General features: G+C 52.0%; 1 protein-coding gene across 1 annotated transcript in view; it reads left to right on the plus strand.

The window, feature by feature from the left end:
• Window positions 1-14,222, plus strand: part of ANO2 (anoctamin 2) — a 374,120-nt gene that overhangs the window by 277,900 nt on the left and 81,998 nt on the right. Inside the window, exon 16 of the mRNA XM_021717811.1 lies at window positions 744-939. Within this exon, the coding sequence (XP_021573486.1) occupies window positions 744-939 (196 nt within the window). The remainder of the gene's footprint in view (window positions 1-743; window positions 940-14,222) is intronic.

Here is a 14,222-nt window from a genome sequence, read left to right on the forward strand (position 1 = left end):
AAAAAAAAAAAAAAAAAAAAAGAAAAAAAAAGAAATTGGAGTTTTCCATTTCAAGTTACCTGGTTAAGAGAAGTCTCATTGTGATATTTCATCCCGAGGACTGAGGGTCTAAAGATCTTACTCTTAATTTCTTCCCTTTTTTCTCCTTTGGGTAACCTTCCTTCCTCCACCCGTCAAGCTGTAACTCATCCTTTTGTAGCTTAAACACCTTCAACGGCTCCCTAGTTCCTCTCATGGAAGGTCCAGATTAAACCCCATTTCCACAAAATATTCTCTGATCACTCAGATCTGCTTTCTCGCCTGTACTCTGAGTTCCTCCAGCAATTGCACGCCACATTTAGCCCTTAATAGATTCTCACATGTCATTTACTATGGTTGAAAGGCGTTCATCTTATCTCCATAGTAGACTGAAATCTCCCTAATGAGAGAAATCACATCACATGTGCTGTATACTTCAGCGTCCAGTGTTTTCATGCCTGTGTGTGTGTGTGTGTGTGTGCGCGCACGCGTGCACGCATGCGAGCATATTATAAACCATATGGAATCTGCAAAAACTAGATTCTTTTCCCTGGGAAAGGTACTCAGAATTTGGAGTAAGGAGGGGTTGCAGTTCTCCTTTTGCCCACCAGGGGATTCCAGATTGCTCACACCTGCTAACAGCAAACAGTACTGCTGGCTGAGCCAATGGTATGTGCTGCACAATTGCCCACTGATGTGTCCCTCTCCCCGTTTTCTCTGAACAGATTGCCCTGACATTCTCAATTGTCTTTGGGGTGATTGTGTATCGGATCACAACTGCAGCTGCTCTGTCTCTCAACAAGGCCACACGCTCCAATGTCCGGGTGACAGTGACAGCCACGGCGGTCATCATCAACCTTGTGGTCATCATCATCCTGGACGAGATCTACGGTGCCGTGGCCAAGTGGCTCACCAAAATTGGTACTGCTGTCACCAAATCCTGTGGTTGTCCTAGGCCCCCCTTGAACACGGTCAAATCAGAGTGTGCAAGAGTTTTGGTGATAATGGCCCCCAAGTGAGAAAGGAGCAGGACAGTGTGTTTTGTGCAGTGCATTTTAACTGGCGGGAGGAGAAAGTGCAAACAATGTTTAGGCGCTTGTGGGCCTGCCAAAGGCTTCCTGAAAGGCAGAAGTCCTTCCTGTAACATTCTTCATCTGTAGTCCTCTGTAGATCCTCTGTAGCCAGTGTTGATTGCCTCATACGGCGGGGAACTCACTATCCCCTAAGGATAAATCCTGGGTCCATTCTGTCTAACCTAATTGAGAAGCAAGACAGACTCAAGATTTTCTGTTAAAAAGTACAGAGTCTTAGCTCGCCTCATTTTCCCAGCAGCATTTATAAAGTTGAGGAAAGCCTCTTGATACTTGAGCCCGAGAGGGTCTTATCTATCCCTGTATTGTCAGAGGCCCCAGAAAATCCACACATTCCCCAGGCACTGAGCAGACTTCAAAGAGGCATATCAGGCTTCCCAAGCTTCAAACCAGTGAGAAAAATGCAGTGGCCTCGATGTGCAGACGCGTTATTTGAGCCCCAGGCTGCTGTTGCCTGAGCGCCACGTTTTGGCATTCGGAGTCCGTGCTTACTGAGTGGGGGAGGGCTGAGAGCTGAGACCCTGTCCTCCTGGTATTTATTCTGGGTGGCCTGCATACATCCCTTGCCTCTCTCAATTGAGGGATTTCCCTCTTTGACTCTAGGGACTAAGTCCTAGCTTCTCACTAACCTCACAGGGGAGTTGTGGGCTGTTTGATGCCTTTAAATCACTGACCAGATAGAAGCCAGATTGGTGATAGGATAACTGCCTCCTCAAGAGAGACTTCCGGGTCGAGTGTGGTGGCTCACACCTGTAATCCTAGCACTTCGGGAGGCTGAGGTGAGAGGATTGCTTGAGGCCAGGAGCTCAAGACCTGCCTGGGCAACATAGAAAGACGTCATCTCTACAGAAAAATTAAAACATTAGCCAGGCATGTGGGCGCGCGCCTGTAGTCCCAGCTACTTCGGAGACTGAGATGGGAGGATTACCTGAGCCCAGGAGGCTGAAGCTGCGGGGAGTGGTGATTGTGCCATTGCACTTTAGCCTGGGCAACGAGTGAGGCTCTGACTCCAAAAAAAAAAAAAATGCCTTCTCACGAGAACTGGAGAATTCCAGAAAGTTCCTCTGTCTTTCCCTTTCCCCATCTCAGCCTGTACTCCGTTGGGCACTTTGACTTCTAATTTGATATCAGCAGTTTACCATCTAGGGGGGCATTCCTGCTCTCTTCAGATGTGTATCTACAAGTGTTATCTGTGTTTTTTCATAAGCTTCTTGAGAAAAATAAGCAGAGAATTTTGCTTCGGCCTGTTTAATGCTCTATGGGGTTCTATAGAGGCCCTCGGGAGGAGAATCAGCACTTCTGGGGACTTAGAGAGGTCTCAGAGGTAGAGATATCTAACTGGAGAGCTCACATATGAGTATCAGATAAATATAAGAGTGTGGGTGCAGGGAAGAGGAGTGTGCAGGAAGAGAAGAAATCTCCCGGCAAAGGAGACGAAGTGAGAAATATGGCACTGAAGGGAGAGATCAGATCCCTGGAAACTAGGAAAGGGACATGGAGAAGTGGCCCAGGAGCTGCTGGGATCCACAGGGAGAAGCGTAGTGGGTCTAAATGCCAGCAGATACAGGAAAGAGAAAACGTGGGGCATGTCTAGCATACCAGAGGACCCCAGTGTAGAGGCTGCTCTGAGGTCCACAGCATGTCCAGGGCACGGTGTAGTGGGAGACTGGGCCCAGGGAGTTGACTGATACCTGTTTTAGTGTTTTGTTTTTGGCGGAAGACCTAAAACGCCAGGCTGAAGGCTCCGTGCTTATTTTCATAGAAAACGGGAAAGTGTTTGCTGGAGTGTCCAGGGGCACTCAATAAACGGTACTGTCTTCCTGGCCTGATCACTGAGAAATGAAACAAGGGCAGGCATGGCTAACACCAGAATATCAGCCATGAAACGGAAAACAGCCCCACTGGGGGAGATGGCTGAGCACGGGAGCCAGATAGACGTTCTTCCTCAGTGGCAGGCAGCAGCGGGCAGGGCAGTCCTGTGAGTCTTGGGGCTTAGATGGGGCACCGGAGAATACTTGCTTTCTCAAGACTTTTGCTCCCCCAAAGCAGGGCAGAGGAAGAGGGTAGGTGAGGAATGCCAGCGCCCCCTTCCAGACTGACCAGCAAGATAAGCTGTTCCCCTTTCTTTCTCCCAAAAGAAGACATGAGTGAGGTGGGAAAGACAAGCCAGGGTGTTACATCGAATCACACTCCAGCCACAGGAAGGGGGCATCAGGAGTGGAAAGAAATGTCCCCTACCTGACCTAGAACCAACCCAACCCCACGGAGGATTTTTTTTGGAAGAGTGTGGAACGATGGGAGCTGTATGCTTGCAAAATTGCTCAGGTGGTGAAATAGGATGCAGTGGAGGAGGGAGAAACAGGAAGATCTAATGTGAAGGACACCGCTGAGTGCGGGGGCAGGAAGTAGAGAAAAGAGGAACAGGAAATCAGTGATGACGTAGACATCTCTTCTTGCTGTCCATTTGTGTTACTTTATTTTGCTTTTCTTACATGATTCTGGATAGAGGCAAAGATGGAAGATAAGTAGAGGGGGCACCAACCAAAAACTCACCAAGTATTTTGTGAGTACTTCCCATGTGCAAAGCCAGATCTTACATTTTGGTTTAAGGCCGTAAACAAAATGGGTCATAACCCAGTCTTCTCGTGAAGATATATCCACTGTCCCTGACAGTACTCACCCCAAAAGCTCTGGCTACTCTGGGTCATTAAACCAGCGTCCAGGATTCCACGAGAAAGTCTGTGCCCCGAAAGGGGGAGGAATTCTAACAAGCACATTTTGTCCTCTCTGATGACAGAGCTCATCAAATAGTTGTAAACTTTAAAAAAAAAAAGTTTGTAGCACCATTTCCCCTTGACGAAAACTGCATGGCCAACACGGGAAGTGTTATATCTTCATCTTACTAAGGTTCAAACTCAGATTCTAACTCTAAAATGCAAATCTCCCTTGTGCTAGTTTGAGGTCGGTTTCTCACTATCCGGGTGGAAGTATCTAAGTGGTATGTGGGGTTGCCATCCGGGGCCCACGCGGGCATTTGCCCTGGGTTGTGCTCTTGCCTGTCTTAGACCAGATATTCCCAGAGGGCTCGGAGAGGTACTGCTGTGTGGTGGAAGGACCCCTGAATGGGAGAATCCAGGAAGAAGCTTTGAGTTGTAGACTTGGCGGCTTCCTCCTCCCACCACCCGACTGTGTCGCCCTGGACAGGGAGGAACTTCTTTGGACAACATTTTATTGATCCTTCACCGTGTCCCTCCTTCTGTCCCCTGGTCATCCTCTCTGGACTGTTTCCACAGTCTCATGCCTATGCCGTGATCTTCAGCCTCTTTCTGTAGCCCTCTAGCTGCAAAATCCCCTTCCTGCCAGCCTTTCCCAAGCATGGGCCTGGAGGCATCACCCCCACCCCCGCCCCAGAGAACTTTCCTATTCTCTTGGTCAGCAAGACACTGGCATTTGAGCTCTCAACCACCTTTTTCCCACTGGGTGGTTCCACCCAGCCCATCCACCCAACTTGCGGTCACCCTAGGCCACCCTGTGTGTCCTTGTTTCTGTGCCCTTTCTGTAAAGGGCATCTTGAGGCTTACCTTCCCGGTGAATCCTTCTCTGGTCTCTCAGCTCTTAGGGATTTTTCTGCTGACCCTGAAATAATTTTTCAGGGTGGCCAGCAAAGTTTTGAAACAAAATTTATTCATGAGAAGAGAGGGAGAAAGGGACAGGTGGAAGATTCATACCCGAAAAGCCTGGCACAGGCAAGTCTCTTTTCGAAAACGGACTGCATTTTTGCTCTTACCTAAAAAACTAGATGTGGGTTTGCCACCATTGATAGGCTAAAGAGTGTGCAGCTTGGGCACCCTCGCTCTGGAGAGATTGACATCTCTCAGCTTCCGATAGGAGGGACGGGAGGAGGGATGGCCTTTTCCAGAGCACGTATTCTGTCTTTGCAGGAGCAAAGACTTTTCCAGTTCACAAGTTCATATGCTGAAAGGTGGTCTTATGATCATTTCTATGGCTCTGGTTAGTAAGGGGTGGTATTCAACCTTCCACCGTCAACAGGGACAGATTTTTAGTGATTCTTATGTTAAACCGTGAATTGAATGGTTGGGCTGTCTCATTCTTACATCTGATGGAATTTTCTTTTGATTGGCTGAGGGGGTCCGCATACCAGCCTAACCTGCAGTAAAAATGTGATAAGAAAAATGTCGGAATACTTCCTCAATCCTGCCCATGAGACATTTGTCTGCCTACGCCTAACCTGTACCAGCTACCTTGTCTCAACTGCGGGCACACGGCGGTAACAAGTGACACGATCCCTGCTCTCAGCGCGTGTGCACGGCGGACAGGGAACAATGACTAGTGAGCAGGGACATTCCACGGGGGATGAGGGAGCTTTGGGGGAAATGGAGAGTTTTGGGGGGCCACTGGTCAGGATCCACTGGTCGGATCCACTGGTCAGGAGAGGCCTGGCGGGGTGGTAACCTAGCTGAGACCTGAGTGGCAGGAGGGAACTGGCCCCACAGATATCTGGAGGGAGAACTCCAGCCCGCCGGACCAGCAAGGGCAAAGGCTAAGTTTGGAGTGTAGATTGTCACTACCCGCTGGACGTCAGTCCTGCACTGCCCTATGTGATTATTTGCATTTGGATGTGTGCCTCGGTGGTGGAACAATCTAGGTTCTGCTGGGATCATAAATTTGCCTTGCAGTCTTGGTTGCCTAGCATAAGGTGTCCGTGTGTTCCTACTCGCCCTGCATTCCTAGTGTGGTCAGGCAGGGGTCTCTCCTGCACAGGCACCCAGACTGACCGAGACCACTGTGGACACCATGTCCGGGAAGGAGAGCCCAGAGGTGGATGAGGGCTGTTAAATGCTTCAATCTGGAAAGGCCATCCATGCCCTCTGCTCACAGCCCGCTGGCTCACGTGGCCATTCTGTGAGCAGGAAAGGTCTCCGCCTCTTGCTTTCAGCAGGCTGCAAGGCCCTTGAGAACAATGGCTCTTTTGTTGACTTTGATCCCCTCAGAGTGCCTGGCCCATGGCAGATCTTAGCACGTATTTGTCAATGCAGTGGGTTGTCTCCTCTATAGGGACATAATGCCACTTAATGGAGCGAGTGAGACGTCTGCAGGCTTATTCTCATGAGGGGTTTGACACTCGTCTGGCTTCCCGCCCCAGATCTCTTGATAGTCAAGGAGGCTGTGATGGTGTGCTTTGCTCACCAGGTGCAGGCAGCTTGTGTAAACAACCCCACCAAGTCCCCAAGTATTTCCTACAGGGCAGGGTGATGGAAGACCCATTTCCAGGAGCAGCCCTTAAGAGGCCCGGGCGTGAGGCCTATCCAAGGCCCATTTTTGCCACAGATACTTGTGACCAAAAGCTAAATGTGTTAACTGCCTTTTAATAGACAGTAATTGTCTCCCTGGCCGCCCTCATAACAAGAGGCACGCTGGGTGTGGAACATGCTGGAATTGGGAGACAGCGCAGTACTGGTGAAGCGGACTGAGCTGAATCCTGGGGCCAAGGATGGGGGTTTCTAGGGAAACAGATGAAGCTCTGGAGCCTTGACTGAGAGGGAGCCTGGCTGGCAGAGGCACAGGGTACAGAGTGTGTAGCCAGAAGCAAGCGTTGGTGGTTGGAGTGTGTGTCAGCCGTGAGGGTTCCAGGGAGTGGGTGGACCGAACTCTGCTTCGGTCCCCTGCGTTCTGTCCATTCCGGGAGGCGACCGGAGGCCGTGGCTGGAGGGAGCAGGTTGTCTCGTGCTCTTGAAGACTGCAGGCTCTTATCGCGGCATGTTTGACACAGCTGTGGGTGCAGCTTGGCCAGGAAGGGGGACGACCCTTCGAGTCAGAGTGGGTGCAGGAGGCGGGGCTGACCACAGGCATCTGGGCTGAATCATCTAGAAGCCGCTGGCTTGCCTTTGCAGACAGTCGTCTCTGACGGAGGCTCTGCCTCTTCCTCCTCTTGCGTTCTCTCCCTTTCAAGGCTGTGTGCAGAGTGCCGTGTGGTGTGTGGGGCTGGGCACCCCGTCCCTCGTGGCTGTGGAATCTCTCGAGGTCACAGGGTTGGGCTCACGTGGGCCCCTGAACAGAGATGATTGAGTGACGTCGAAGTCTCCGATTCCCGTGAAAATGGCTGAGCTTGTGAGTCCCCTCCTGGGTTCCCTGCCCCAGATGCTCCTGAGGGTGGGGACAAGGACAGGATCGGAAGGGGGAATGGGGGAAGAGGCCCGAGTTCTATGAGTCTGTACATGGACTTGGCTGGCATCCTTTTTCCCACAGAGGTTTCACAGTGACTCTGGGGCTTGGTCATGCCTCTGCATGTACTTATGAGAAGGTGGAAGGGATTTAAAGACTTGACCAAGGCATGCAGCTAATAGTGGTCTGCGTGAGCATGCACTCTCTGTTCACCTGTGCCTCCCTGCCACGCACACCCTGTCCTAAACACTATCGTCAGCACTTTACATCAGTCAGCATATTTAACCCTTGAAACGGCCCCATGGGGTAGCAGGTAATCTCAACATTCTCATCTTAGAGAGGAGAGGACGGAGACACAGGCCCCAGGTCACGGAACTAGTCCGAGGCGGGTTGCTCTCGGTGTCCTTGGGGAGACCAGGATGCTTTCCTGCTGCACCGTCACCCGTAGCTGTCCTGGTTCCCCAGGAAGTCGTCAGTGGGAAAGCAAAAGAAGGCACAAAGTCTCCAGGAGGTTTGAAATGCACAGAACCCACGCGCGTCAGTGACAAGAGATGCGGTGTCTCTAGGATGGGGACAGCCAGGCGAGGCAGATGGCCCAGGCGGGAGGAGGGCCGCGGAGCTGACTCTGAGCACAGTCACCTGTCTCCCAGGCCGGCACGCACAAGGGGAGGGTGGAGGCTCTCAGACTTTGGGGGGCTGCATGCTTTGTTATGTTTTGTGTTTTTTTTTTGAGTTGGAGTCTCACTCTGTTGCCCAGACTGGAGTGCTCCCGGCCACCGCAGCCTCGCCTGCTGGGCTCCGGTGATCCTTCCGCCTCAGCCTTCCGAGTAGCTGGAATTACAGGCATGTGCTACCACGCTCGGCTGATTTTTGATTTATTGTAGAGATGAGGCCTCACTGCCCAGGCGGGTCTCGAACCTGCGGGCTCAGGCAATCCACTCACCTCAGCCTCTCAAAGGCGCGGGATGACAGGCTGAGCCACCAAGCCCGGCTTGTTATGTTTTTACAAAAGAAAAAAATTAAAGTCAAAATACCACCAGGAAGTCTTGAGTCTCCAACCTTCCAAAGCCAACAGATCTGATGATATACTCTTCCACCTCTCTTCCAAGGGAGGTGGCCCTCCATGACTCCAGGAACCACACCAACCCATGTGATGCCGAAGTGTTCTCCCCTGACCTCCTAAGAGGGTTCTCAGGAGTTTTCGGCTAAGTTGCTGGCACCTCTTGGTCGCCAAGGGAGCACTTTCTGCACTCTAATTATACAGTCAAGTGTCCAGACCTCACCCTATGCCTGGTACTCCCATGCTTATTTCACTTGGTCTTCACAACAGGTGTTCGAGGAAGCTGCCGTGTTAGGAATTAGGACACTGAGGTTCAGAAAGACACATTCGCCTCTCTGGAGACTCTTGGACAGAAAGGCCTTCTGATTTCTAGCCTGGAGTCTGCTTCTGTTCTTCTGTCAAAGCCTTGTGAATTGTATTCTAGGGCACAGAAGACCAGAAGCAGGAACTTGGGAAATCACCCAGTCCAACCTCAACATCGGGGCTTTGATTGGCTGGAGGTTCTGACATCTCAAAGCTGGCCAGGTCCTTTGAAGGGTGGTTCTAGATCCGTGCAAAGCTCCACTGCCTCGGGCTATGACTTGGGGGAAACGGGACTCAATGTGTCCCACTCGGAGCTCTTGATTTTGTTCTCCAAACCTGTTGCCTTCCACCCCTTCTTCCCATCTCAGGAAATGGCACCGCCAACACCCAAATTCTCACACCCAAACCTGAGTGTCATTAAAGGCTCACCCCCCAAACCCAAATGCCATCCTGGCGCGCTCTCTCGCTCTCTTTCTCTTTCTCTCTCTCTTTCTCGTCCCCAAGACGAGATGTCTTTTGGTAGGCATCGTTCATTCGACCTTCCAACGAATCCCGGATCTGACCACGTTTCACAAGTTCCACATGGGTCCGTTCTTGCCTGGACAGCGTCACACTCCCCGTCCATCTCTCGGCCTCCACTTCTGCCTCCCCTCCCCACCCCCCACACAGTTCATCCCCTGTGGTCCTTTGGCGAGACGTCACTTCATCCTATCCCTCCCCCGCTCAGAAACCCACCGTGCTTCCCACCTTGCTTCCTGGGGCTCCAAAGCCCCACACGGCCTCCCCCACCCTCTCTCCAGCCCCACCCCAGCATCCGGACGCTCCCGTCCTCTGGGCCTGCTGTTCTTGGCCGGAGCTCGTCTGCCTCTGCGCCTGGACCCTGCTGGTGCCGTCTCTTGGCGCTCTTCCTGGTCCCCACGCCCTCTCCTCCTTCGGGTCTCAGTCTAGAGGTTACCTCCCAGAGGCTTTCCTGACCGGTGACAAGATTCCCTTCCTGCCACCCTTTCCCTCTCCTTCTCATTTCTCTACGTATTTATTTTAGTACTCGTCACCCTCGTGTGCGTCCCGCGCCCTTCCTGACTGTGAGCCCCACGGGACAGGAATCTTGTTGGTCCATTCACCGCTGCACTCCTGATGCCCGCCCCTGGCACGTCGGCATCGCTCAGTAGATATTTGTCCAGTGAAGAAAGCCAATGGTGGGAAAGACAAAAGAATTCTCTCTGGGTTGTCTTCCCTTGGGAAGGGATGAGAAGTTGGGGATGGTTTCCGGAAGAGTGTGTGGACTTGCAGAGGGCCTGTGGAGGCTGGGCGTGTCTGGGATAAGGAACAGGGCGCACCTTCCTGCTCCCACAGGGAGAAAATCCTTATAGGGCAGTTGTTAGCAATCAAATAGGGAATTCGCATCGAGTGCCTGTACAACGCTTTGCGCACAGCAGGTGCTGAATGTAGGATTGGCTGAGAACAGAATATGGCACGCCCCCTTCCCGCCCCATCTCTTTCTTTGCTGGTGCTCCCTTGCTATTTATGTCCTTTTTTCCTTAAAAGAAGATGCCCCAAGAGCACTGCCACCTTGGGCTAGGCTGCTAGCCTGCACAGTAGGTCTCACGTTCCTCTTCTGGGGGCAGGAGTTACCTCCCTGACTCTAAGGGAGGAGCCCTTTGAGCTAAGAAGCTCTTCAGAACCACAGGGGGGAGGATACCCTCTGAATCTACAGGTCAGGTGCTCTCAGCTCCCCTAGGCCTTGGGCTGGCCACCTCCTCACCCAGCTGGCTTGCTTCTCAGTTGACTCCCACCTCACGGCAGCAGTGTCACTGAGGGGCTCAGACAGTCCCTCTACCTGTCTCCCCAGCCCAAATGGAAGACCAGATGTTTGGGTCGTCAGGAAACATCGCTGTGTGCAAAGACTTGGCCTGCCTTGGGGAGAGGTAAGGAGAGGAGTGGATGCCTTTGATTGCAGACTCAGCCACACAGGTTCAGCCCCTCTATGCCTCTGCCCAGGTCAGTGCTGGTGCTGGTGCCAGGCAAAATATCCATTGAGCATCTCATTCCGTCTCGCCGCCGTCACGATGCATTTGCCGGTTGGGCTGTTGGGGACCCCAGTTAGAAGAAGTGGCTTTCCAAGATTCAGATTTGGCAACCGGAGTCTCCTTGCTGGCTGTACTGTTTGCACAGGCTGAGGACAGCACTCTGGGGACTTTGGGTCATAAGCTGGTCCCCTGGGATGAAGTTGGGCTTTCATACTAATTATTTTGCAAGATGGTTTACAGCTGGATCATTACACGCATATATTTTTCATGACACAATGCACCTGTGAGTTAACTCTTAAAAGAAAGGGGGGTTTTGGTGATGGTAGTGACTGAGCATAGGAGCTTTATCTGATGGTTCCTTCTGGCCCAACATGGAGTCTGTTCTCTGGTGGGAATCTGCTCCCACAGGTCGGGAGCAGGTGAAACTTCCAGATGGCCTCTGATCAACCTGGGGGTGCTTCCTGGGGGAGGTGGGATTTCAGGGTCTCATGAGTGATGGAAAGGGGTTGCCCATCTAACTCCTCACACTCTCTCCATTTGACTCCCCACTAATTTGTCCCCATCACAATGGAATCCTCAGCCACTTTAATCAGGGTTATATAAAGGACAAGACTGAACCATTTCTCATGGGGCTCAGCTTCAGAACACTCCAGAGGGAGTCCTGTGAAGGGATCCGGCTTGGTGGCCTCAAATGCAGATTGTCCTTCCTGGCCTGTAGACATCGTCCCACCCCAAGAGGACTCTGGGGACACTTGGTCTATGTCTTCAGCCACACGGTCTCTGTCAGAGGCGAGGCTCTCTGTGTTGGCCGTTGAAAGGGATCCGAAAGCCACACTGGAGCTCCGGGCTTTGCCAGTCCTCTCCCCTCCAGCCTCCATTCTTTCCCTCACCAAGAGAGGTGCTCCCTGAGACCTCGTCCCAGAAGGCTTGGCCAAGCACACACTGTGGCTCAGAACTGCTCTGAACTGGGGGCACCCAGCTGATTTAGTGGCCTATCAAGTGGGTTTGGATTGTTTATTGGAAATGCCCATTATTTATGGTGGCTAAAGCACAGGAATGGACTGTTTTTAGAAATAAAACTCATAAATAACAGCCAGGTCTGTGATTTATCGGTACGGAGGAAGGGAGCCACTCCTTTCTAGCTGGAGCAAAGGTTTCTGAAAGGACCTGATTCTTGTTCCAGGGAACTTGAAGGACATTCCTGTAGGGACTGGAGAGCTGAACACAGACTTCCAAGGGGATGACGGGACGAAACTGAAGACACGCGCCGCTCCCTGCCTCAGCCCAGTCCCCTCCTGGGCATATTACCAAGATACGGGTTTCAAATTTCAGGGCCCTCGTTTTGGGGGACTTATTTTTTAGGTGACATTGGTTTTAATTTTCTCACCCCCAAAATATTTAAAAGAGATGAGATGCAGTGGCATTACTATCAGACTGGATGACCAGGCAGCGTGGGCAGAAGTTCACGTTTTTATAAAATTAAAGAAAAAGAAAAAATCAGATTGAAAAGCCTCCCTTTTATTTCTTCCCCTTCCTTCCTTCCTCGTTCCTTCCTTTTTCTGCTTCTCCTTCTTCCTCCCCTTGCCTTCTCTTTCCCCCTTTTTCCTTTTCTTCCTCCTTCTCCTTCCACCCTGTGTGTCTCCTCCCCAAGTCTCTCTCATTGGTAACCCAGACCCGTGGAGCCCCGTGAGCAGGGCAGTCTCGGCTCACACCCATGTGCTCACCTTGAAGTCCTGCTCAGGCTGGGTGCATTCCCCAGGAGCAAATCCAGGCGGGGTTTCATGAATCTTTGCTAAAGAGTTTGTGGAGGGACAAAGGATGCGGTCACACCACAAACCCCACAACAGCCGACAATGGAAAGCCCAATGGGGGGTCTTTCTTCCCCCCACCTGTCACTTCTGTTTCTTCTTTGGTGCCTCCTCTCCCTCTCTGCCCCCACCCCCTGCATTCCACCAGCCCCGGCCTCTCCTGCAGCCAACCCTAGCACCCCTTCCTCCTGGCTTATGTCTGGAAGTTTGACTCTTCCCTCTTGAGTGGTTGCGTCTGTCATCCTGCTCAGCAAAGCCGTGTCCTCCCTGGGGTGTCACAGGGGGTTTTTAGTCTAAGACAAATACTTTTTCATTCTTGTTCTTTTCGTTTTTTTGAGTCGGAGTCTCCCTCTGTCGCCCAGACTGGAGTGCAGTGGCCGCTCCCGGCCACCGCAGCCTCGACCTGCCGGGCTCCGGCGATCCTTCAGCCTCAGCCTTCCGAGTAGCCGGAATGACAGGCAGGCGCTACCACGCCCGGCTGATTTTTTGATTTATTGTAGAGATGAGGTCTTGCCAAGTTGCCCAGGTGGGTCTCGAACCTGCAGGCTCAGGCAATCCACTCACCTCAGCCTCCCAAAGGCGCGGGGTTACAGGCTGAGCCACCGAGCCCGGCTCTTTTTCATTTTTTAAAATAATTTTTATTATTCATTGATTTACCCACTCACTCATTCATTCATTTGGTAAATGTGCATAGTAGCGTGCGTCTGGTAACAGCGTGATCTGCCCAGAAGATGTCCTTCTCTGACCTCACTTGTTAAAAAACCATCCAGGCTATATGTGGAGGGGGTGGGATGGGAGTGGGGGTGGGGAAAGTGACAGGGTTAAAACGACATGAGGGCCGGGCTCGGTGGCTCAGCCTGTAATCCCGTGCTTTGGGAGGCCAAAGTGAGTGGAGTACCTGAGCCCGCTGGTTTGATACCCACCTGGACAACTCGGCGAGACCTCATCTCTACAATCAATCAAAAAATTAGCCAGGCATGTTATAGCACGCACCTGTAGCTCTATCTACTTGGAAGGCTGAGGCGGAAGGATTGCCGGAGCCCAGCCGGTCGAGGCTGCGGGACCGGGAGCGGCCACTGCACTCCAGTCTGGGCGACAGAGTGGCACTCCAACTAAAAAAAAAAAAAAAAAGAACAGAAAAAACAGCAAGAGGATTCAGAGTTATGAGATCTAAACACTGAAAGTGACCTTGGAAATCACTGACAGACACTTCCACCTGGGCCTCAGAATGCTCTCCTGTAGTCAAGGGAGCAAAAATCCGGCGAAGAAGTCCCCTGTGGGATCTTCAGCCCAGTGAGGGGCTGATATACGTCAGTCAATGCAAAGACACTGGCCTCTTTGTTGGGCAGGAGTTATGGCAGGGAGGAGAAAGGCCTGAAAGGTTAAGGATCTTATCCGGCACTTGCCAACATAGATAAACTTACAGAAAATGGCTGAAGTGGCAGTGTGAGGCACCAATGATGGGTACAAATCACGGTCCAAATGCTTACTTGGTCAAGCGATTTGGGAGGGTCCGTGCCTTTTATCTCACGGGGTGGTGTCCATCCAGGCATGCAAGGATGGAGAAACCCCAAAGCTGTCTCCCAGCTGAGGGACGTTGTAGTAGACTTTCGCAGCCTCTGTCGAGTCAGCCTGCTGTCTCCAGGTTCCCTCTCAGACAGGGCTACTGGCAAAGTCGTGATCTGAGATCTCTCGGCCTTCCCATGCTCAAGTCCCCTCTCAGGGCCGTGCG

Source organism: Carlito syrichta, unplaced genomic scaffold (assembly GCF_000164805.1).
Source record: "Carlito syrichta isolate Samal-C Ts95f unplaced genomic scaffold, Tarsius_syrichta-2.0.1 Scaffold311146, whole genome shotgun sequence".
Taxonomy (NCBI): Eukaryota; Metazoa; Chordata; class Mammalia; order Primates; family Tarsiidae; genus Carlito; species Carlito syrichta.